Genomic DNA, 23542 nt, shown 5'->3' with positions numbered 1-23542 from the left:
ACGCCGCACCGCAGAGGTCCTTCCCGCCTCCAACCGGAAGTGTGTTCGGATCTGGCTCCGCCTTTGCTCCTCTTTTGGCCTTTGCCCTCGTTGGGGCGGGACTTCCTGTCTCGTGTGTCCAAGGGCTTCCAAAGTGAGGCCTGGCGCTGAGGGCAAGTCTGTCAGGCGGTGTGGCAGCGGGTACGGCCGCGAATTAGCTCGGGCGTAGTGTACGGGTACTCGTCCACTCCTTCTTGCAGTTATCCTCGCTCTTCTCCCACGGCGCCTCCGGGAGGCCTTGGCGCCCTGAGCGCCCAAGCGAGTGTCTGTCGGCAGGTTCGTAGAGGGCCATGGAGGTGCCGCCGCCGGCGCCACGGAGCTTCCTCTGCAGGGCGCTGAGTCCTTTCCCTCGGGTCTTTGCTGCCGAAGCTGTGGCCGCCGATCCCAAGGCTCTTGTGAAAGACCAGAAGCTGCCTTCCTACGTCCCAGAACCCCAAAACCCGGAATCCGGATGGGACCGCCTCCGAGAGCTGTTTGTCAAAGAGTAAAAGTACCTACTGTCTGTGGGGAGGGGTTCGAAGGAGGTGACCTGCTGCCTGGGTCATCTAGGGCGAAGGACCCCAGAGTGGTGGGATTTATCTTTGTGGGATTTGGGGTTTTAATATTTGTATTCCAAGTTTGTATCCTACCATTGCCGTTTGGTAGTTCTATTGGTTGACAGGCCGGTTTTCAGATGGTAAGGGTGAGACTAACTGAAAGTCAGAGCTTTTAGGGGTTTTAGGGACTGTAGTCTTAGTGTAATCCCCCGATTTTACAGATGAGAAGAATTGAACCAAGCTACTTAGTGATTCTAGAACCAACATCTGCAGGACTCCACTCCAGTATTCTTTTTCACGTTTCACTTGATCCCAAATTTTCATGAACAGCAGCCCTCCTCCTCGCCATAAAAGTGGAGGTTAGAGAGAGAACAGAGAGTTGTAAAGTTTTTATTCTGCCAAATAAGGAATATATAAAAAAATAGTAGCAACTGTTGTCTCATCAGTTTATAAAAGAAAAGATATTAGCTGGATTCACAAATAAGGATGTTTCACAATAAAGAATAAAATAAGCCTTTAAACTAACTTTCATGGAAACCTCAGGATAATTAATTTCATCATGTTTTAAAATTCATCACTTACTGGTGAAAAGTTAGCCCTCTTATGAAGTACTTTACCATACACTACACTGTGTTATCAAGTGGATAAATTAACATTTAAGTTTTAGTATGTTGCTGAGGTAGGGCAGGGGAGCTGGTGGAATTGTATTTAATTACTTTATTTAGTTTCATCATCTCATTTTAAAGATACCGAGGCCGCCCTTCTCATTGGTCGTTCCAAAATTTGAGATATCTGTGAACGATCCTGTGTAGTACACAACAGAAAAGTGTTATTTTGATCAGCTTTATAAACAACAGAATGATGAGCTGAAAGAAATTTGGAAGATAATTTAGTGTGACTTTCATTCTCCCTACCATGTCATGGGTGAGGAAACCTAGGTTCAGAGCGATTGTGTTCTGGCTGCAGGTCATTTAGCAGTGGATGACAGAACCAGAACCACAACCCCATTGCTGTTACTTATAGTCCAGGTCCTTTCCACCACTATGCCTTGTTTGTTCACCGTTCATTAGCTCTTAGGGCCAATCATGTAACTTCTTAGAGCCTCTGTCTATAAAATGAAGAAAAATGTCACCTATGTCATGGAATTTTTCAGAGGATGAGAAAGAGGAAAGCATATTGCATTTCCTGGCTTGTTAAATCTTAAGCTCTTTTACATTTACTGTTTTCTGAATTCTGCCAGTTTTTATGTAGATGTTGTTTTTGGTCCTTATTCATTATAAAAGATAAAATATAAAGTTCAGCTTATAGCAGTTTTTCCTCTTGATATAGGAATTAGTTTCCTAAGAGATTTTATTTAGGTTTCTCTCTTGTATATGCAGGAACTATAAAAACTTACTGATTCTGATTTCAGAAATGTAGTGGTTGTTATTGGCAATTAGAATTAAACACTTGTACAGCCTCTGAAGAAAGCAAGTTAGTAATGTAAAAAATTAACATTTAGTAGTTTACTTATGTAGGAGGGCCATTATTTATAGTAACTGAACACTTACAAACTTAGCTATTTCTTAGAGCAATTTCCAGAGGACATCTTGGAAGCTCCAGTACGGGTTCTGGTTTCTTACGCTTTTGAGAGTAATAGATTGGATTAAATGGTAGTTTTTCCCTGTTATTTTAGGTTTGTCTGTGTTGCCCACTGCATGGTGAGCTTTCTTATTCAATGGTCTTTAATAGTACAGGCCCATCTGAGCATGACATAAAAATTAAATATTCAGAAAGATAAAGTTTTGATTTTTTTTTTTACATCTAGGAATTCATTCTGGCATATGTTGTCCTAAAATCTCATAAGCTCGTGTAATTTCCAAAAGTTATCTAAAAATTCAGAAAGGGAAATATTGATCTGTACATCCAGTTCACAAATTCTTTCTGTTTACAGGGATATGGTAGAGCTGTAATAGTCATCAAATAAAATAACCTTAAAAAACAACCTTTTTATTGGAGTATAGTATGCACCTAGAAAAATGTACATAAGTATACCACTCAGTGACTTTTCACAAAGCAAACATAGCTGTGTATGCAGCCCCAAGACTGTTAACAGCATCCCAGAATCTCCCCCTGGTGCCCCTTCCTTGTCACTGCCTTCCCAAGAATAACCACTAGCTTAATTTCTGAAAGCATAGATTAGTTTTGGCTGAGATTTGAGCTACTTGTAATATAATCATTTAATTCATCAGAAGATTTAACTGGTTCTGCCCATCATGAAAAGTGTAGCCCTTTTAGCATTTGAGATAATTCTGATCATACTGTCTTTTGGAGAGCAGTATGCATAAACTAATCCCAAACAACACTGTCTTTTTGATGTTTAGTGAGCAGCAGAGAACGTCAAAAGAACTTCAGGATATTTACAAGGCGGCAATTTCAGCAGGCGTCATTGGCTGGGCATATGGGGGGATACCAGCTTTTATTCATGCTAAACAGCACTATATTGAGCAGAGCCAAGCAGAAGTTTACCACAACCAGCTTGATGCAGTGGTATGTACTGGTGTTCTAGTAGTACTTGGGGGCATGCCAATTTAGCTGTTCCTTTTACACTTAGTCATCTAGTTAGGTGGTAGGGTTGGGAAGGTTTAGGAAACAAAGTCTGTACTTGACAACAATGCAAGTACTAATGCTAAAGTGCATACACAAGCCTCGTCAGACCACTTTTCTTATCTTCAGAATTGATCACCACTTATGGCTCTACTTTCTGAAATATATTACTACACCCGTGCTAAATCGTCATGGCTCAGCTGTAGCATATTTATCCTATTCAAAAAGCCTCCTGCAGTACACTAGCTCACACTAAAACAATAATTAACACTTAGAGCTTTATAGCTTGTAGAGTGCTAACTCATTTGTTATATCTTAGCTCTGTACATCAATTCTACTGTATTAGTGAGAAAGTTACAGCTCAGAAATTTTAGTTTTTTGAAGCTTTTTTTTGAAATTGTGTCAGACTTAAAAGTTGCAAAAGTAGTACCAGTGTCCCACAGTATCCAAGGGGGATTAGGATCCAAGGACTCCTGCGGATACCAAAACCCGAAAATGCTCAAGTCTTTTGTATAAAAAGGCACAGTACCATAGACCCCCCCATATCCATGATTCCACATCCTCAGGTTCCAAATCTGAGGATACAGAGGGCTGACTATACAAAGAATTCCTGTATACCTTTCAATCAGATTCTCTAAATGTTAAAATTTTACGACATTTGCTTTCTTATTCTCTCTCTGTATAAGGCATACTATTATTTTTTTGTGAACTGCTTGGGAGTAAGTTATAGACACATGAGTGCTGCATTTCCTAAAAACAAAGACATTTTCTTACATAACCACAATATTATTATGCAGAGCAAGACGTTAACACTTACAGAGTACTGTTATCTTACCTATGGACTTTATGTAAATTTTGCTAGTTGTCCCACTAATATAATTTATTTTAAAAGTAAACAATTCAGGGGCTTCCCCGGTGGCGCAGTGGTTGAGAGTCCACCTGCCGATGCAGGGGACACGGGTTCATGCCCCGGTCTGGGAGGATCCCACATGCCGCGGAGCGGATGGGCCCGTGAGCCATGGCCGCTGAGCCTGTGCGTCTGGAGCCTGTGCTCCGCAACGGGAGAGGACACAACAGTGAGAGGCCCATGTACCGCAAAAAAAAAAAGTAAACAATTCATTAAAAATTTTTTTTCTGGTCCGGGATCTAATACTGGATCAGGTGTTGCATTTGCCTGTCATGCCTCTCTAGTCAGTCTCCTTTAATCTGGAACAATTTTTCTGTTGTTCTTTGACTTTCATGACTTTGATATTTTTTAAGACTATGGTCCATTTATTTTATAGAATGTCCCTCAACTTGGATGTTTGATGTTTTCTTGTGATTAGATTTCACTTATGTGTTCTCACAGGAATACCCTAGAACTGATGTTGTATTCCTCAGTAGGTAAGGATAAGGAGCACAAGATATCTATTTGTCCCTCAACTGGTGATGCTTACTTTAGTCACTTAGTTAAGATGGTCCCTGCCAGGTTTATCCACTGTAAAATTACTATTTTTTTCTCTTTGTAATTAATAAGTGTCTTATGAATACTTTTTAGCTACTTTGAGACTATGCCAATATCCTATTTTTCATCAAATTTCTACCCTCTAGTTTTAGTATTCAATGCTAATTCTTGCCTAAAGCAGTTATTACTGTGGTGGTTGCCAAATGGCCATTTTCTAATTCCATCATTCCATTTATATTTATTGGTTAGTATTCTCCTGTAAGGAAGAGCTTTCACTTTCCCTCTATTTATTTATTTGTCCATTTATCTATTTATAATTTATTTATTCAATGTGGACTCATGGATTCTTATTTTATTCTGTAGTTTTATAATCCATTATTATCATCATTCATTTTGATACTCAAATTGGCCTGGATTTGGACAATTGGAGCCCCTTAAAGCTAGCTCCTGTGTCCTTTTGATATGTCCCCGTTACTCTCTTTTTTTTGGCTGCGTTGGGTCTTCGTTGCTGCATGGGGGCTTCCTCTAGCTGCGGTGAGCAGAGCCTACTCTTCATTGCGGTGCGCAGGCTTCTCATTGCAGTGGCTTCTCTTGTTGCAGAGCACGGGCTCTAGGGCACACAGGCTTCAGTAGTTGTGTTACACAGGCTCAGTTGTTGTGGCTTGCAGGCTCTAGAGCACAGGCTCAGTAGTTTTGGCACACGGGCTTAGTCGCTCCGCAGCATGTGAGATCTTTGTGGACCAGGGCTCGAACCTGTGTCTCTCCTGCATTGGCAGGCAGATTCTTAACCACTGCGCCACAAGGGAAGACCCCCATTACTCCTTGAGCACTCCTTTACTTTCTAAAAGGCACAGCAAGGTGTTTCTGGTCCATCTTTTACTTTTTAAGCACCAGCCCTGGCATAAGCCCATTTCACCAAAGACCTATAAGTTTCTTTTAAAATGGTATTTAAAAGCCAAGTTCTAGTGCTAGGTATGCTCACTGCTACTGAGGTATCATGGCTTCTAGGCTCTAGGCAGATAGAGTTAGGAAATGTGTATGTGTATGTGTGTGTGTGACTTATGTACACATTCATGCACATTTCTATATCTGTTTCTATATTTATCTACCCATTTATTAAAAGCCATGAGTTCGCACTGATACCTTTCAGAGAGGTTTTGACTTGCCCAATATCATATAGTAGTTAAGACTACACTTAGGGTTTCTGTCACATTCTTTAAAAATCTTGGCTTTACCCTCACAGTATTATGCCAGACTTGCTTCATTGTGGTCTAGTGAAAATGAGTTGTAGAAACAGACAACCTAACTTCCAGTTCTGACTTTATTCCTTATTGGCTGAGAAAAACTTCCTCTCTATGTTTTAGTTAAAACTAAAACACCTGCTTGAAGAAAATGTTGTAAAGATTGAGGTAATATGTTAACAATGTTTACACAGAAGGTGGTCAGTAAAGATTGTCTTTTTTTCTTCCTTTCCTCCTTTCCTGCACATCTGTATAACTTTAATCCTTACCCTTTACAGTATACTCTGCTTCTTCTTTATTTTGTGTTTTTCTTTTCCCCACAATTTCTTGAAAGAAAGTATGTCTAATACTGATTTTATGTCTGTCATAGTGTTTGTCATATAGATTCTTAGTTGCTACTTAATTGATGGATTACTTGTGTGACACTTCATCTCTTAGTTCCTTTTATACCTCCTGATAGAATACGATGCACATGGCATTTTCACTTAAGTTTTAGTACTTAAAGAATGATATTTCTAGACATTTTCCTATTGTTTCTATGTGTTCAGGTGTCCCTACTTAATGCCTAGCTGACATTCCTCCACCACATTTTTAAAATAGGGAAAGTGTCAGGGTGTCTCACAACCTCACAGCCTTTTTATTAACTTTAGCAATCTGCACATCGTGCTGCCACACGAGGCTTCATCCGGTACGGCTGGCGCTGGAGTTGGAGAACGGCCATGTTTGTGACTATATTCAAGTAAGTTCTCTGAATTGTGATGAATGGTCTTGGGTATTCTTTTAGGAGCACATTTTTTGAGCAGTGGAATTACAAAGTTTGAACGCCCATATAAAAGTGATTCATGATACCTTTTTCTTAAGAACTTTTATCTATTTACCTAAAAGATTGGTTCAGTTGTACTTTTGTATGCATGGATGAAGGTCTGCCAACTAATATCATAATAGATAGAGGTTTGCTAAGTCAGAGGAACTCTGCAGAACTCTTCTTTACGTTCTGTTGCTTATTGGCATATTAGCAATCTGAAACACACTGAAGGAGCCTAGACTAGCACCAGGGATTGACATAGTAGGCTCTTCTAAACTAATACATATCACTTTAGTGAAAGTTACAGTCAAGAAGGTAAATGAGATATGCTTTAAATGATGTTTTCCTCCTCCTCCCTTCTTCTCAGTACAGTGAACACTGGTCTAAATGTGTACCGAAATAAAAATGCCCTAAGCCATTTTGTCATTGCAGGAGGTAAGACATTTTTGTTTTGTTTATATTTTTCAATCTCAAATATGGTTTAGGAAATATGTAAGGACTTACAAGTCATGGCTACTGAATTCTTTGGTTGGCTTCTCATCACACCTCATTCAACATTCATGCAAAATGTATGGAAAATGTTGTGCTTGGTCCTTGGTGTACTTGTTGAACAAAACAGATAAGGTCTTTGCCTTCATTGAGTTTTATCATCTAATGTGGATGGGAAAAAAACACGTTGCTATGATAGAAAGTAACAAATAGGTGGGGCAGTGGGATCTAATGTGGACAGGGTGATCGAGAAGACCTTTCTTTTTTTTTTTTTTTTTTAAAACATCTTTATTGGAGTATAATTGCTTTACAATGGTGTGTTAGTTTCTGCTGTATAACAAAGTAAATCAGCTATACATATACGTACATCCCCATATCTCCTCCCTCTTGCCTCTCCCTCCCACCCTCCCTATCCCATCCCTCTAGGTGGACGCAAAGTACCGAGCTGATCTCCCTGTGCTATGCGGCTGCTTCCCACTAGCTATCTGTTTTACATTTGGTAGTGTATATATGTCCATGCCACTCTCTCACTTCGTCCCAGCTTACCCTTCCCCCTCCCCGTGTCCTCAAGTCCATTCTCTATGTCTGTGTCTTTATTCCTGTCCTGCCCCTAGGTTCTTCAGAACCTTTTTTTTTTAGATTCCATATATATGTGTTAGCATATGGTATTTGTTTTTCTCTTTCTGACTTACTTCACTCTGTATGACAGTTTCTAGGTCCATCCACCTCACAAAAAATAACTCAATTTCGTTTCTTTTTATGGCTGAGTAATATATATTTGCCACATCTTCTTTATCCATTCATCTGTTGATGGACACTTAGGTTGCTTCCATGTCCTGGCTATTGTAAATAGAGCTGCAGCGAACATTGTGGTACATGACTCTTTTTGAATTATGGTTTTCTCAGGGTATATGCCCAGTAGTGGGATTGCTGGGTCGTATGGTAGTTCTATTTTTAGTTTTTTAAGGAACCTTCATACTGTTCTCCATAGTGGCTGTATCAATTTACATTCCCACCAACAGTGCAAGAGGGTTCCCTTTTCTCCACACCCTCTCCAGCATTTATTGTTTGTAGATTTTTTGATGATGGCCATTCTGACCAGTGTGAGGTGATACCTCATTATAGTTTTGATCTGCATTTCTCTAATGATTAGTGATGTTGAGCATTCTTTCATGTGTTTGTTGGCAGTCTGTATATCTTCTTTGGAGAGATGTCTATTTAGGTCTCTGCCCATTTTTGGATTGGGTTGTTTGTTTTTTTGATATTGAGCTGTATGAGCTGTTTATATATTTTGGAGATTAATCCTTAGTCCGTTGATTCATTTGCAAATATTTTCTCCCATTCTGAGGGTTGTCTTTTCGTCTTGTTTTTGGTTTCCTTTGCTGTGCAAAAGCTTTTAAGTTTCATTAGGTCCCACTTGTTTATTTTTGTTTTTATTTCCATTTCTCTAGGAGGTGGGTCAAAAAGGATCTTGCTGTGATTTATGTCATGGAGTGTTCTGCCTATGTTTTCCCCAAAGAATTTAATAGTGTCTGGCCTTACATGTAGGTCTTTAACCCATTTTGAGTTTATTTTTGTGTATGGTGTTAGGGAGTGTTCTAATTTCATTTTTTACAGGTAGGTGTCCAGTTTTCCCAGCACCGCTTATTGAAGAGGCTGTCTTTTCTCCATTGTATATTCTTATCTCCTTTATCAAAGATAAGGTGACCATATGTGTGTGAGTTTATCTCTGGGCTTTCTGTCCTGTTCCATTGATCCAAATTTCTGTTTTTGTGCCAGTACCATACTGGAGAAGACCTTTCTAAGGAGGTGACATTTAAGCTGATACCTGAAGCATGGAAAGGAGCAAGGCTTGCAACGAAGTAGCCTAGGCAGGGAGAACGTCAAGGGTGAGGGCTCTAAGGTTTCTCAAATGCAGGATAATATGACTGGAACATAGTGAATAAGGGAAAGAATGGCTTGAGATGAGATTGGTAAGGTGAAGTAGAAAGGAGCCAGATTTTTCATGGTAAGAGATTGGATTTTATTTTAAAGCTCTCTGCCTCTGGTAGATAATGCCCTCTTTAAAATGAATGTTTAAAAAGAAAAAAAAAGTATTGAACATTTTCATTACATTTCCAGTACAAATCCAGTACATTTCCAGAAATGTAAATGAAGTTAACTGCGTATACATGCAAACACTCACTAATTCATGTACATTCTCTCACATACAAAAACATACACATACTGCACATAACAGTTTTTTACTTTTTATTTGGAAATAACTTCAAGCTTATGGAAAGTTGCAAAAATAAAATACAAGGAACACCATGAGCAATACCCTTTAGTACTGATATTTGTTATTGTTAACATTTTTTTTTTTACTCCACCCCCACCCAGCTGCATAGCTTGCAGGATCTTAGTTCCCCGATCAGGGAATGAACCTGGACCCTCGGTAGTGAAAGCACAGAGTCCTAACCACTGGACCGCCAGGGAATTCCCAGTTATTATTAACATTTTAGCCCATTTGCTTTATCACTTATGCTCTCTTTTATTTTGGGTGCACTCTGTCTTTCTCTGTGTATACACACACAGGCAAACGCACATATACATAATTTGAGCTTAATGTTTTAATGAAAACATTTAAAAATATAAAACTAGAAATAGACATTAATAGCATTGTAGCAGCTAGAGCTTGCCTGGTTTTAACTTGTGAACATTTTTACATGGATATTCTGTAGGCTCAAGTGCCTGTATCCAAACCAAACTCTTGTCTTTCTTCCCCTACTTGCAGATTTACTCCTGTTATATGTTCTCTGTCATCTGTTAAATTCCAAAATTGGAAATCAGTTAATGATGTGGTTCTGCCCTTTATTTCCCCTTTCCAGACTTCTAGTTCTATCAATCTTTTTTTTATAAAAAATTTATTTATTTAATTTTGGCTGCGTTGGGTCTTCGTTGCTGTGCATGGGCTTTCTCTAGTTGCAGTGAGCAGGCTTCATTGCGGTGGCTTCTCTTGTTGAGGAGCATGGGTTCTAGGTGTGTGGGCGTCAGTAGTTGTGGCACGCGGGCTCAATAGTTGTGGCTCGCGGGCTCTAGAGCACAGGCTCAGTAGTTGTGGCACACGGGCTTAGTTGCTCCGTGGCATGTGAGATCTTCCCGGACCAGGGATTGAACCTGTGTCCCCTGCATTGGCAGGCTGATTCTTAACCACTGTGCCACCAGGGAAGCCCTAGTTCCATCAGTCTTATTCCTTAAATATATATGGACTCTCTCACCTCCTCTTTGTTCCCACTGCTACTACAGGTCTTCCCTGTTTCTAATCTTGGTTTGCTTCACCTCTACTGTTATCTGACTTTTTTGAAATATGAATAAGATTTTAATACTTCTCTGCTTCAGATTCTTCCGTAGTTTCCCATCACTCTAATGTCGATTCTTGACCTGACCTCCATGCACCACTCTTGCCCAAAACTTATAATCTACTTGGATTTCTCAAACCCAGCATATTCTTGCTTTACAAGAATGCTTGCTTGAATCCACCTTCCAACTCCCACAACTAATTTCATTCAGCTCTATACTTAACCTGTCTTTCAAGTTTCACTTCATCTGTCAGCTTCACCTTCCCTAGAGGGTTCTCCTAGCTCACATTTTCCTATCCTTAGGTACCTTTCCCCTGTGTTCTCATAGTTCACTGTAAACAGTTTTATCAAAGCATTTATAACACTGTGTTGTAGCTGTTTACTTGTTTTGCTTCCCTACTAGACGACTTACTTGAATTCAGAGAAAGTGTTAGCCTTTTATTTCACAATTGTTTAACATATAGCAGGGTAGAATAAAGGTTTCTTGATTGAATGTAAATATTAGTAAAATAAAAATAGAAAAATATATCTGATACAATATATATTTTTATCTCAAACCAGCAACCAACATTAAAATTAATGGTATAACACTAATTTATCCTGAAGTCAGACTCAGGTAAGGATGTCTTCCCTCACCACTATTATTTGGCATTGGTCTGGACATTCATAAAAGTATATTCAGCATCTAGAATGCCTTAGTAAGGAGCTTGGCAAATCCTCTCCCTCAAAAGTAATAATAAAGCTGGACAAAATTATCAAAAGCAACCATTTAAAGATTCTGAGAATTGACCAGAGGCACACAACAAATTGAGAAGCATTTATTCAAGAATTTCTACTGAATCTCAGTGAGAACAGTGGGAGTAGTCTGTAGTGTTTCAGCTTGGGGCTTCTTCCACCTCCTAACACCCAGCTGCATGGTGTTGAAGTTCCACAAGGGCAGGGCAGGCTGGGAGGAACAATACTTCTGCTGTTTGAGGTGACTGACTTGATATGGAGCAGAGCACAGCAAATTCCATGCCTAAGGGTGTTGCTGAAAACAATAGCAAACAGTTAGGGAAGGACAGTATCACACAGCTAACCTGAGGCTTTGATGTTGTTTGGGGCAAGCAATAGACTGGCAGATGAGGCAGAATCTTACCAGGGATGTCCAGGGAACAAGAAAGCCAAAGCGGACTTCAGTAAGATCTTACTAATCCCCAGAACTCCAGAAAGTTACCTGTATGTGTAAGCACACTCAGGAGAGACTGGTAAGGGCCCTAGCAAGCTACTTATCTTTGGTTAATTGTGAGGCCTCATGAACATAGAAAGTAAAAGCCAGAAAGGATTTATAAACTGCCTAAACCTTGAGTGCATTCTTCAAGCCACAGACAGATCCACTGACAAAAGGTAGCAGCCAGGCTTCCCTGGTGGCGCAGTGGTTGAGAGTCCGCCTGCTGATGCAGGGGACACGGGTTTGTGCCCCGGTCTGGGAAGATCCCACATGCCGCGGAGCGGCTGGGCCCATGAGCCATGGCCGCTGAGCCTGTGCGTCCGGAGCCTGTGCTCTGCAACAGGAGAGGCCACAGCAGTGAGAGGCCCGAGTACTGCAAAAAAAAAAAAAAAAAAAAAAAAAGGTAGCAGCCTTACTGGCTTAAGATGTGTAATCACAACCTCTGACAAATCATTGACTGACTACCAAGCTGGTATGATTCTTAGGAAGCCAGGCATAAATATAAAAACTGAGCAGAGACTTCTGTGGCTGCACTCTACAAAAACAACAACAGCAAAAAACAAAGACTCCATAGAATTGGTACAGGCAAATCACTACATAAGCAAAGAACCACAGCCATGCCCCTGGTAGGGAGATGTTCCAACTCCAGTGTTGCTATAATTTATTACCTAAAATGCCTGATTTTTAAAAACAGCAAAAATGTCACACGATATACAAAAACAGGAGACTTAAAAAAAAGCAGTCACTGGGTATGTCTCTGACAGAGGCCATCTATTGGACATAGCAAACAAAAGACTTCAAGCCATTTTAAAAGAAATAAAAGTGTGATGACATTTACTCACCATATACAAAATATCAATAAAGGTAGAAATTATTCAAAAAAGAATCAAACGAATATTCTAGAGTTGATAAATACAATAATGGAAATTAAAAATTCACTGGAGAGGAGGCGCTCAACAGCCGATTTGAGAGAGCATAAGAGAATCAGTGATCTTGAAGATAGATCAATATAGATTATCTTTTATCAAGGACAGAATTTTTAAAATTAAAGACAAATGAACAGAGCCTCAGAGATCTAGGGGACACAATCAAGAATACTAACACATGGATAATGGAGAGGAAAGAAAGAAAAGGGAAGAAAAAGTATTTTAGGAAATTATGGCCACAGACTTCCCAAATTTGATGAAAAACATTAATCTGTACATCCAAGAATCTCAACAAACTCCAAGAAGAATAAACATGAACAGATTGACACATAACAGTTACACTGTTGAAAGATAGAGAAAAATCATGAAAGCAACAAGATAAAAACAACTCATACTGGAATACCCAATAAAATTAACAGCTGACTTCTCATCAGAACAGTGGAAGCCAGAAGGCAGTAGAATTACTAAGTGCTGAAAGGAATAAACTGTCAATTAGTAATTCTATATCTAGCAAACCATCCTACAAAATTGAAGGCAAAAGATGTTGGCAGATGAACAAAGAGAGAATTCATTGCTAGCAGACCCACCTTACAAAAACATTAAAGGAAGTTCTTCAGGCTTAAAGGAAGTGATATCAGATGGTAACTTGATTCTACATGAAGAGCATTGATAAAGATAATTATATAAGTAATTCTTGAAGGCAGTATAAATATTTTCTTCTCCTAACTGATCTAAAAAAGTTACATAATAATAAAATTGAAGTGTTGGGCATACAACATTTAAAGCTATATATTATAGCACAAAAGAGGGGGAAGGAATGGACTTATTTTGGAACAATGAAATGACACCAGATAGTTACTTGGCTCCACAGGAAGAAATGAAAATTACTAGAGATGGTAAATACGTAGGTTAATATGAACGAGTTTGTGAATCTATTGTTTCCACTTTCTTTTCTTAACTGTTTCCACCCTTAACGTCATTAAAATACATATGGTTGTGTAAAATAATAATAATAACATTGTATTGTTTTTAAACATATATGCCTAACGTAAATGACAATAATAGCACAAAGAAGGGAGAGGAGTGGAGCTGTATTAGAACAATGTTTCTACATTTTACTGGAATTAGTACTGATCTGAAGTAGACTGTGATAAGATGCATAGTATAATCCCTAAAGCAAATAATAAAATAGTAACTTTAAAAAATAGTAACAAGGTCAAAAAGGAATTAGATAATATAGAAAACAAATAGCAAAATGGCAGATCTAAATCTAACCATATCAATAAAAACATTAAAACATGAATGGATTAAACATTCCAATCAGTAGAGATTGTCCAACTGTATTTTAAAAAGGATCCAACTATATGCTGTCTGCAAGAGACATATTTTAGGTTTAAAGGAACAAATTAGTTGAACATAAAAAGACAAAATATACTGTGCAAACAGTAAGAAAAAGAGCTTGAGTGACTATACTAGTATCAGGCAGAATAGACTTTAAGAGAAAAGTCCTAGAAGACAAAGAAGGACATTTTATAATGTTAAAAGGGACAATCCACCAAGAAGATACAACATTTAGAAACATACGCATCTAACAACAGAGCGCCAAAATACATGAAGCAAACACTTTGAATTGAGAGGAGAAATAGACAACTCAATCAGTTGCTGAAGACTTTTACAGTAGCTGGAGACTTTAATACTCCACTTTTAATAATGGATAGAACAACTAGAGGGAAAATCAACAAGGATATAGAAGATGTGAACACTTATCTATCTACGTGACACAGTAACATCTCTAGAACACTCCACCCAGCAATAGCAGAATTTTCATTCTTTTCAAGTGCACAGGGGACATTCTCTAAGCTAGACCATATGCAAGGCTATAAAACAAGTCTCAATAAATTTAAAAGGATTGAAATCTCACAAAGTATGTTCTCTGTCCTCAATGGAATTAAACTGAAAAGAAATTGGGGGAAAATTACAAATATTTGGAAATTAAATAACACATTCATAATTAAACCATAAACCAAAGAGTAATCAGAAGGTAAATTTAAAATATTTTGAGCTGAGTGAAAATTAAAGCACATTATATTAAAATTTATGAGGTGCAGGGACTTCCTTGGTGGTCCAGTGGTTAAGACTCCACACCTCCAATGCAGGGGGTGCAGGTTCGATCCCTCATCAGGGAACTAAGATCTCGCATGCCGCAGTGTGGGGGAAAAAAAAAAAATTATGAGGTGTAGTCAAATTAAAATAAGAAAGATCTCATATGAGTAAGCTTCCACCTTTAAAAACTAGAAAATGAAGAGCAAAATAAACCTAAAGTAAGCAGGCAGAAGGAAATAATAGAATTAGAATGACATTCAATGAAATCAAGAGAAAAATCAATGAAACCAGAAGTTGGTTCTTTGAAAAGAGCAACAAAATAGACAATCCTTTAGCAAGACTGACCACGGGGTGGGGGGTGGGGGTGATACAAATTACCAAAATTTGCTCAAGAAGAAATAGAAAATCCCTATAGCCGTATAACAAATTGATAAACTAAATATTTAATTAAAATCTTTTCACAACGAAAAGTCCAGGACCAGATGGCTTCCCTGGCTATTAATATTATCCTAATACCAAAACCAGTTGACGTAGACAACTAAACTACAGATCACTATCCCTCAAGAGTATATACACAATTTTATCCTTAACAAAATATTATTAACCAAATCCAGCAACGAATAAAGATTATACACCATGACCATGTGGAACTTATTTAAGGAATTCAAGGTTAGTTTGAAAACGCATTTGACAAAAGTCCAACATTCATGATAAAAACTCTAAACAAACTAGGATTAAAAGGGACTTTCTTTAACTTGATAAAGATTATCTATGAACAACAGCTAACATATTTAATGGTGAAAGACTGAATGATTTCCTTAAGATTGAGAACAAGACAAGTAGATGAATACACTTGTATTTAGCATTATACTGGAGACTTTAGCCAGTGCATTCAGGCAAGAAAAAGAAATAAAAAACATCCAGATTGAAAAAGACTTCACAGAAATATGGTCCTGTGTAACAAAGAGTGTGACTCCATTTTTTATGTTTGGCTTCTAGCAGCTTCTAAACCCCACCACTCGTCCTCCACCACCCCCCTTTTTTAATAAATTTATTTATTTATTTTTGGCTGCGTTGAGTCTTCGTTGCTGCACGCAGGCTTTCTCTGGTTGTGGCAAGCAGGGGCTACTCTTCATTGCAGTGCGTGGGCTTCTCATTGTGGCTTCTCTTTTGCGGAGCATGGGCTCTTGGTGTCTGGGGTCAGTAGTTGTGGCTCACGGGCTCTAGAACGCAGGCTCAGTAGTTGTGGTGCACAGGCTTAGTTGCTCCGAGGCATGTAGGATCTTCTCAGACCAGAGCTCGAACCTGTGTCCCCTGCATTGGCAGGCAGATTCTCAACCACTGCGCCACGAGGGAAGCCCCTGACCTCCTTTCTAATAAACAGTTTTTTAGAGCAGTTTAGGTTCACAGCAAAATTGGGCAGAAGATAAAAGATTTGCCATATACTTCCTCCCTGCTGCATACACATAGTCTCTCTGGCTATTAACATCCCACACCAGAGTGGTACATTTGTTACAATTGAAGAACCTAAATTGATACATCATCACCCAAAGTCCTGTTTACCTTAGGGTTCACACTTGGTGTTTTACATTCTGTGGGTTTGGGGAAATGTATAATGACATATGTCCACCATTATGATATCATAAAAAGTATTTTCCCCTCTAAAAATCCGTGCTCTGCCTATTGATCCCCGTGCTCCACCCTCAACCCCTGGCCACCATTGATCTTTTTAACTATCTCCATAGTTTTGTCTTTTCCAAAATGTTGTATAGTTGGAATCATACAATATGTAGCTTTTTCGGTTTGGCTTCTTTTATTTAATCATATGCATTTAAGATTCCTCCATGTCTTTTCATGAGTTGATAGCTCATTTCTATTTAGCGGTTGATAGCTCATTTCTATTTAGCGCTGAATAATGTTCTATTGTCTGGATGTACGACAGTTTATTTTTCCATCACCTGTTGAGGACATCTTGGTTGCTTCCATGTTTTGATGATTATGAACACAGTTGGTATAAACACCTGTGTGCAGGTATTTGTAGACAAAAGTTTTCAACTCTTGTGTCATTGCTGGATGGTATAGTAAGAGTACGTTAGTTTTATAAGAAACTACCAGTCTTACAAAGTAACATTACCATTCTGCATTCCCACCAGGCATGAATGCAAGTTTCTATTGCTTCACATCCTCACCAGCATTTGATGTTGTCAGTGTTCCAGAGTTTGGCTATTCTAATAGGTTTTTAAAAAATATTTTGTTTGGAAAAGAAGCCTAGAAAAAAAGACCAAATTTTTTGCTGTCTCTGGATAATGGAATTAAAGGTGATTTTTGTTCTTGTTAATTTAAAAATTTAGAAAAGACAGGGACTTCCCTGGCGGTCCAGTAGTTAAGACTCTGCACTTCCAATGTAGGGAGCGTGGGTTTTGATCCCTAGTCAGGGAACTATGATCCCACATGCTGCGCAGCACAGCCAAAATATTAAAAAAAAAAGTTAAAGAATTGGATAACTGGGTATGCTGGATGCTCTAAATGCATAGTCTATAAAATAATAATAATAGGATATTACAAACAACTTCATATCATCACTTGAAAAATTTTTTAAATTTAGAAAAGTTAAAACAATGAATATTTAAATTAAATAAGTACTTAAATAAGAACTATAAACCTCAAATGTTAATTTTAAAATTGTTACCACCTGAAGTGTCATTCGTTGTGTTGTACGTAGTGAAAGAGGAAAATGAATGGACATCTTGGGTGTACAGTCTTAGTGGGAAGGAAAGAGGACCTATGCCCCGGCCACCAGGTGGCGTTGTAGGCCAACTGCCCACTTGCAGGCCTGCTTGAGAGGTGTAGCGTAGCAGTACAGAAAGGTGAGGCTGGGGGAGGACATGAACTGCAGGCTCTAGTGAAGGTTTTGTTAATTATTTGGGGAAAACTTTCCTTAAAGAAGGAACAAATGAAAGAGGTGGAAGTGAAGAAATAACAGATTTTTAAGGCGAGTTTGGCAAAAATGAAGCATAATGAGAAGAGGCTGGGTCCATAGAACCGACTGAGCAATTCTGTTTGTAAAAGGAACGTTTCTTCATTTGAACCTGCAGAGTGGATGAGAAGCTGGCTGTATTGGCATTTTAGATTCAGGAAATCTAGGTTGTGGTGGTATATTAATGTTGGGTTCAAAAAGCTTATTTGGAGATTTATGTCCTTCTTATGGAGGAACATTTTTAAATGGAACTCTGGTGTTTAAAGATGATTTAATATTGCCCTTTGTTTGTTTCTTTTAAAATAGCTATCACTGGAAGTCTTTTTAGGATAAACTTAGGCCTGCATGGCTTGGTAGCTGGTGGCATAATTGGAGCCTTGCTGGGGTAAGTGTTAACATCGTTTGATTCTAAATTAATATAATTTAATGCCTTCTCTGTTAAAAATTGCAATCATTTCTAAAGAACAAATTTAATACTTAGAGCCTATAAAAGGCCTCTAGCCTTGTATTAGCAGTAGCTTTGACTGTCCAATTCTGATTGTACCCCAGTTGTTGATTTTACTTCTAGTTTTCACCGGATAAAAACTGTTTAAATATCTCTAACACCTGAAACTATTTGAGGTTTGAGCAAAGGTACTTATAAGTAGCAGGAAAAAGGAATAAGAAACAGTTAACAAGCACATTCTATAAAAAATTTGGGGTTAGATTTTGTTTGTATAGTTTAATAAACGTTAAGAATTTTCTTCTCCAACTTTTTACTTTGAAACATTTCAAACCTGTAGAAAACATGAGTGAATTGAACATTGAACACCCATATAACCCTTTACTCAGATTCACCAGTTGTTAACATTTTTCCATATTTGTTTTCTACCTCTCTGTTTATGTGTGGGACATGTGTATATTTCCTTTTCTATTTTTTTCTTTTGGTTAAACCATTTAAAGTATTTTAGACCTCATAATTCTTCAGCCCTAAACACATCAGCATGTATTTCCCAGGATGAAGAACATTCTCCAATGATATCACAGTACAGTTATCACAATAAATAATTTAGCATTGATTGATTGAATACTATTTAAGATAGGGTCCATATTCAGAATTCCTCAGTTATTACAATAATGCCATATATATATAATTTTTTAAAATCCAGGATCTAATTGTTGCATTTCGTTGTTATGTCTCTTTAGATTCCTTTAAGCTAAAACAGTTCCACTGCCTTTTTTCGCCCAGAATACTTCTCAATTTTGTTTGATTATCCCCTCATGATTAGATTTAGGTTTAATGTTTTCACCAAGAATACAACATAGGTGAGGTTGTGTCCTTCTCAGTGTATCACATCAAGAGACATATTATGTCACCCATTGTAAGTGATGTTAACTTGGTTTATTAGTTTTCTGTTGCTGTGTAACAAATCACTACAAACTCAGAAGCTTTAAACACCACACATTTATTATATGGGGTTGGTCAAAAAGTTTGTTCAGGTTTTTCCATAACATCTTACAGAAAAATGAAAACGAACTTTTTGGCCAACCCAGTATCACTTTTCTGTAGGTCAGAAGTCTGGGTAGGCTCAGATGGGTTCTCTGCTTAGTATTTCAGAAGGCCAAAATCAAAGTGTTGCCCAGGCAGGTTCTTACCTGGAGGCTCTGTGGGAAGAATGTGTTTCTATAAAATTCAGGTTGTTGACAGAACCCTGTGGCTGTAGGCCTGAAGTCCCCGTTTCCTGGCTGGCTGGCTGTCAGGCACCACCTTGTTCCTAGAGACATCCACATTCCTTCTAACGTGCCCCCTCCATGTTCAAACCAGCAACCAGCATGTTGAATCCTTCTCAGACTTTTAATCTCTCTGACTTCCATTCTGCCACCAACTGGAAAAAACTCTCTCCTTGCAGAGGGTTCACCCAGATAATCTCTTTTTTGATTAACTCAAATTCAACTGATCAGTAACCTTAATTACATCTGTAAAATCCATTTTGCCATGTAACAATTTAATCATGGGCATAATAGTTCATCATTTACTCATAGTTGAGAAATTAGGGCAGGAAATTTTGGGGGGCTATTTTAGACTTCTGCCTGCCACATTTGGTATCTACTAAATTTCTCCACTGCAAGGGTATCTTTTTGCCATTGTGCTTAATAAGGAATCTGTGGGGTGAGACTGTGTAAATAGCCCGTTCTCCAGATGTCTTTCTTCTAGTGGTTTCAATGATCCATTGATGATCCCTAATGTAATCAGTTATTGTAAAAGTTGCAAAATGTTGATTTGCTAGTTCTGTCATTTCTTCTGTTTTTATTAGTTGGCATTTATCTGAATAGAAGAGTTATTTCTCCCTTACCCTCCCTTTTTCTACCCCACTTTGGGGAGGAAACACTGTAACTTTATGGATTCTTTTTTTTTTAAATTAAAAAACTTTTAAAATTCAACATATTATAATCTATTGCTGATGTTTTTGTTGTATTGTTAATATACCAGCTTGGTTTGAAGGGAAAAATTGCTGAAATTAGCCGCAAAAATATTTTTTTGTTGAGGTAAAAAAAACACATAACATAAAAATTACCATCTTAACCACTTTAAAGTGTACAGTTCAGTAGTGTTACCTGTATTCACATTGTTGTGCAACAGATCTCTAGAACTTTTTCATCTTGCAAAACTGAAACTCTGTACCCATTAAACACTAATTCTCCCTTCTCCCACCCCAGAGCCTCTGGCAACCACCTTTCCACTTTCTGTTTCTGTGATTTTGACTACTCTAGGTGCTTCTTATTAGTGGAATCATACAATATTTTTCCTTTTGTAACTGGCCTGTTTCGCTTAGCATAATGTCCTGAAGGTTTATCCGTGTTGCAGCATGTGACAGGATCTTCCTTTTTGGACTGCATAATATTCCATTGTATATACAGTACCACATTTTCTTTATTCATTCATCATCAATGAACATTTCCACCTAGCAAAAATAATTTTTAAAATGTGGTTACAACTTAAGTTGTAACCAGAAGGAATTTAAGTTGTGTCAGAGTCAAAAACTCCTTCTCTTTGAAAACATGACCCAAACCCTCTTCATTACTGTAATAATTATTATCTAAATCAGTTTCTCAATGGGTAACTGTTGGCATTCTGGTGAGACAGTTGTGCCAGACTCTTGAATTTTAGGATGTTTTGGCAGCTTCAGCCCCAAAAGCCAGTAGCATCCTTCCCTCAATACCCTTCATATTTCTTGTCCCTTAAGGGGCTCTGGCACCATTCCTGGTATTAATTTCATTTCTGAGAAACCTTCAGTATAAAGCTATTTACTAGAACTTGTCATAAATGTATTTTTTCCCGGTTTATTTATCACTCATGATAAAAATCAGAGCCAATTTATAGACCTGTTGTTTTTATACCAGTTAAATTTAGGAAGTTGCAATGATTGTTTTTCCTATTGTTCAGACCAGGAAGGAAATTATCTTAATATTTTTTTATTTGACAAGGACACTTTAATTATCAAATGTTCCTGTACCTGTCAGTGAGCAAGTGGCTCGTTTGGTGCTGCTCACGCCTTAGCAGAGACACTCATGTTTCGTGTGGTTAACAGCTCTTTCTCCTAAGCATTCCCTCTGCCTCCCCCTCAGCACTCCTATAGGAAGCCTGTTGATGGCACTTCAGAAGTACTGTGGTGAGACAGTTCAGGAGAGAAAACAGAAGGATCAAAAAGCACTCCAGGAGCTGAAACTGGAAGAGCGGTAAGGAGCATGTTAAGACCAGGGGGGTGTCTGGCTTTCCTATCCGTGGACAGTGGTGCCCTCTGAAATAAGTACTCTAAATTGCCGCTCAATTCACAGAGTTTCTGTTTACTGAGTCCTTCACCTGGCATCTTACCTGGTCTTTTAATCTTTTTAATTAAGGAGAATGGAAAACAGAAAGACACTAATTGAGAATCTTTCCTTAGATACATTTTTTTTTAAGTTAAAATGTTGTAAATCTCATTTGGTTGCATATTTTTTCTTTTCCTGTGTTTTTGACTGCATAGGAAATTATCTAAAGGAAGTAAACAGCAATGAGTGAGCTTTATTTAAAAGATGATATCCTTGTTTACACATACATCTATGAACAATACAGAGCATGTTAGGCCTCCACATTCAAAGATTTTACTTCTTGCTGTGGACGCAATAGGCATTAGGTAGATATAGTGGCTGTTCATGGACTAGATGCCACTGAGAAGGATACAGACTGTCACCTGTTTATCTAGTCACTCCTTGGGGTCCAGCAATAGCAGACTTCATGCTAATTCTTTTTAAGATCATCATAATAGGCTGCCATCTAGCACTTTGGTACAAATGATTCTCATGGTTCTGCTTCCTGGCCACTAAGATGACATCTGCTGCTGCTACTTTGGTGGTTTGGTAGATAAGCAGTCTTCTTTTTCCCATGTTTTTATTGGAAACTTCCATTTGTGCCACACACACACACACACACACACACACACACACACACACACACACACGGAAATTCTTAATATCTGTAGATCTGTTTTCCAAGAACAGGTGCTATAGGAGAAAAAGCATTGATTTTAGAGCCAATGAAACCTTGAAAACAAACCTTAAATCCCAGCTAGACTATTAATTAATTCTGTGACAGTAGATGTTTTCCTTAACTTCAAGCCCTCAGTTTTCTCAGCTGTTCTAAGGGAAGAATCACACCACAGTGTTCAACATATGTTTGTTTTGTTCTGTCTTCTTTCCATAGTAAGAAGGTGAGTGAGATATGCTGCCCTCTAGGTTCTAGGATAAAGTACTTAAAATTCTGAATGCCATCATATATATAATTTGATATTATGGAGAGCTAAAAGCATGAAAGCATTAGCTTATTTCTAGCCCTTTAGGTGTCCTAAGAGACTTCTTTTTAAAAAAGGAATCTTTGAGAAAGGAGTTGGAAAAGTAAGGAAAATATCTGGTTATTTGAATCTGATATAGGAAGTTATAGAAGAATTAACATTTGGAAAAATATGAACAAATAATAATTGTATTCCAATCAGAAAAAAAGGAAACCAGAAAAAAAAAACTAGAGAAGTTGGTCAGTTATTTAGAGATGGAAAACCTCAAGAATGGGTAAAAACAACAACTGGAATTATAGAAATGAAAGAATATTTTGGCAGAAGGAAATAGTGTCAGAAGTGTATAGGTTATTTATATATTTTTATATATATATATATAATATATATGTGGTATTTCTGAGGACAGTTAATAAATAGTTAAGAACCTTTTATATGTCTGCTTCTTTGCTTGAAAATAACTACAGTATAGAGAAATCAACAAAGTGAGAATCTAGAAAATTGACATAGTGAGCAGAAAATACAGAACATTGGCTGTATTTTCCATAGAGCTATGAAAGAAGATATGGTCAAATCTGGTTATGAAGAGTTGAGAAGAAAGTCATAGGTGACCCTGATAATCACTTAAAGACAGGAAGACACTAATACTTGACTTGGAGAAAGAACTGATCTGTTATTTGGAAATTCGATTTTTTAACTCCTAGTAAATACACGTATGTAGTATTGCCCTATGTGACTTTTCCGTACTGAGATTACCAATATTGTAACCTTTGTGCATGTCCCACAAGGTCTGTCAACAGAGTTTAACAGAGTGGCAGGGTGTTTCACATCCCCTCTGGGCCCTGAGGGCAAGAGGACAGATTGGTTTGAGGCTCACATCTTAGCTCAGGGTGCTTCATTCAGCAACTGCATGCCACCCCTTCGAGAACTCTGGAATATCTTAAGGATCAGAGCTACTGCTGGCAATGTCCACGATGGTAATGTGAGACTCCTAGCTGGCTTGTAAGTGGAACAGGTTAGGAGAGAGAAGAAAGTCATTGTAT

At 38.1% G+C, this 23542-nt stretch overlaps 1 protein-coding gene across 2 annotated transcripts in view; it reads left to right on the top strand.

Annotated features, from left to right (window-relative positions):
• Positions 1-39: 39 nt before the first annotated feature.
• The window catches only part of TIMMDC1 (translocase of inner mitochondrial membrane domain containing 1), a 31672-nt gene continuing 8169 nt past the window's right edge, over positions 40-23542 (top strand). For both annotated transcript variants that reach the window (XR_007477528.1, XM_004278520.4), the window contains exons 1-6: positions 40-523; positions 2939-3104; positions 6497-6585; positions 7019-7086; positions 18001-18079; positions 21301-21411. Coding sequence is in view for 1 of the 2 variants with exons in the window: in XM_004278520.4 (XP_004278568.1) it covers positions 330-523; positions 2939-3104; positions 6497-6585; positions 7019-7086; positions 18001-18079; positions 21301-21411 (707 nt within the window). In the remaining variant the exon portion in view is untranslated. The remainder of the gene's footprint in view (positions 524-2938; positions 3105-6496; positions 6586-7018; positions 7087-18000; positions 18080-21300; positions 21412-23542) is intronic.

This window comes from Orcinus orca, chromosome 5, assembly GCF_937001465.1.
Source record: "Orcinus orca chromosome 5, mOrcOrc1.1, whole genome shotgun sequence".
Taxonomy (NCBI): Eukaryota; Metazoa; Chordata; class Mammalia; order Artiodactyla; family Delphinidae; genus Orcinus; species Orcinus orca.
Note: the sequence above shows the minus strand (reverse complement) of the source record. Positions and strands in the feature narration are given on the sequence as shown.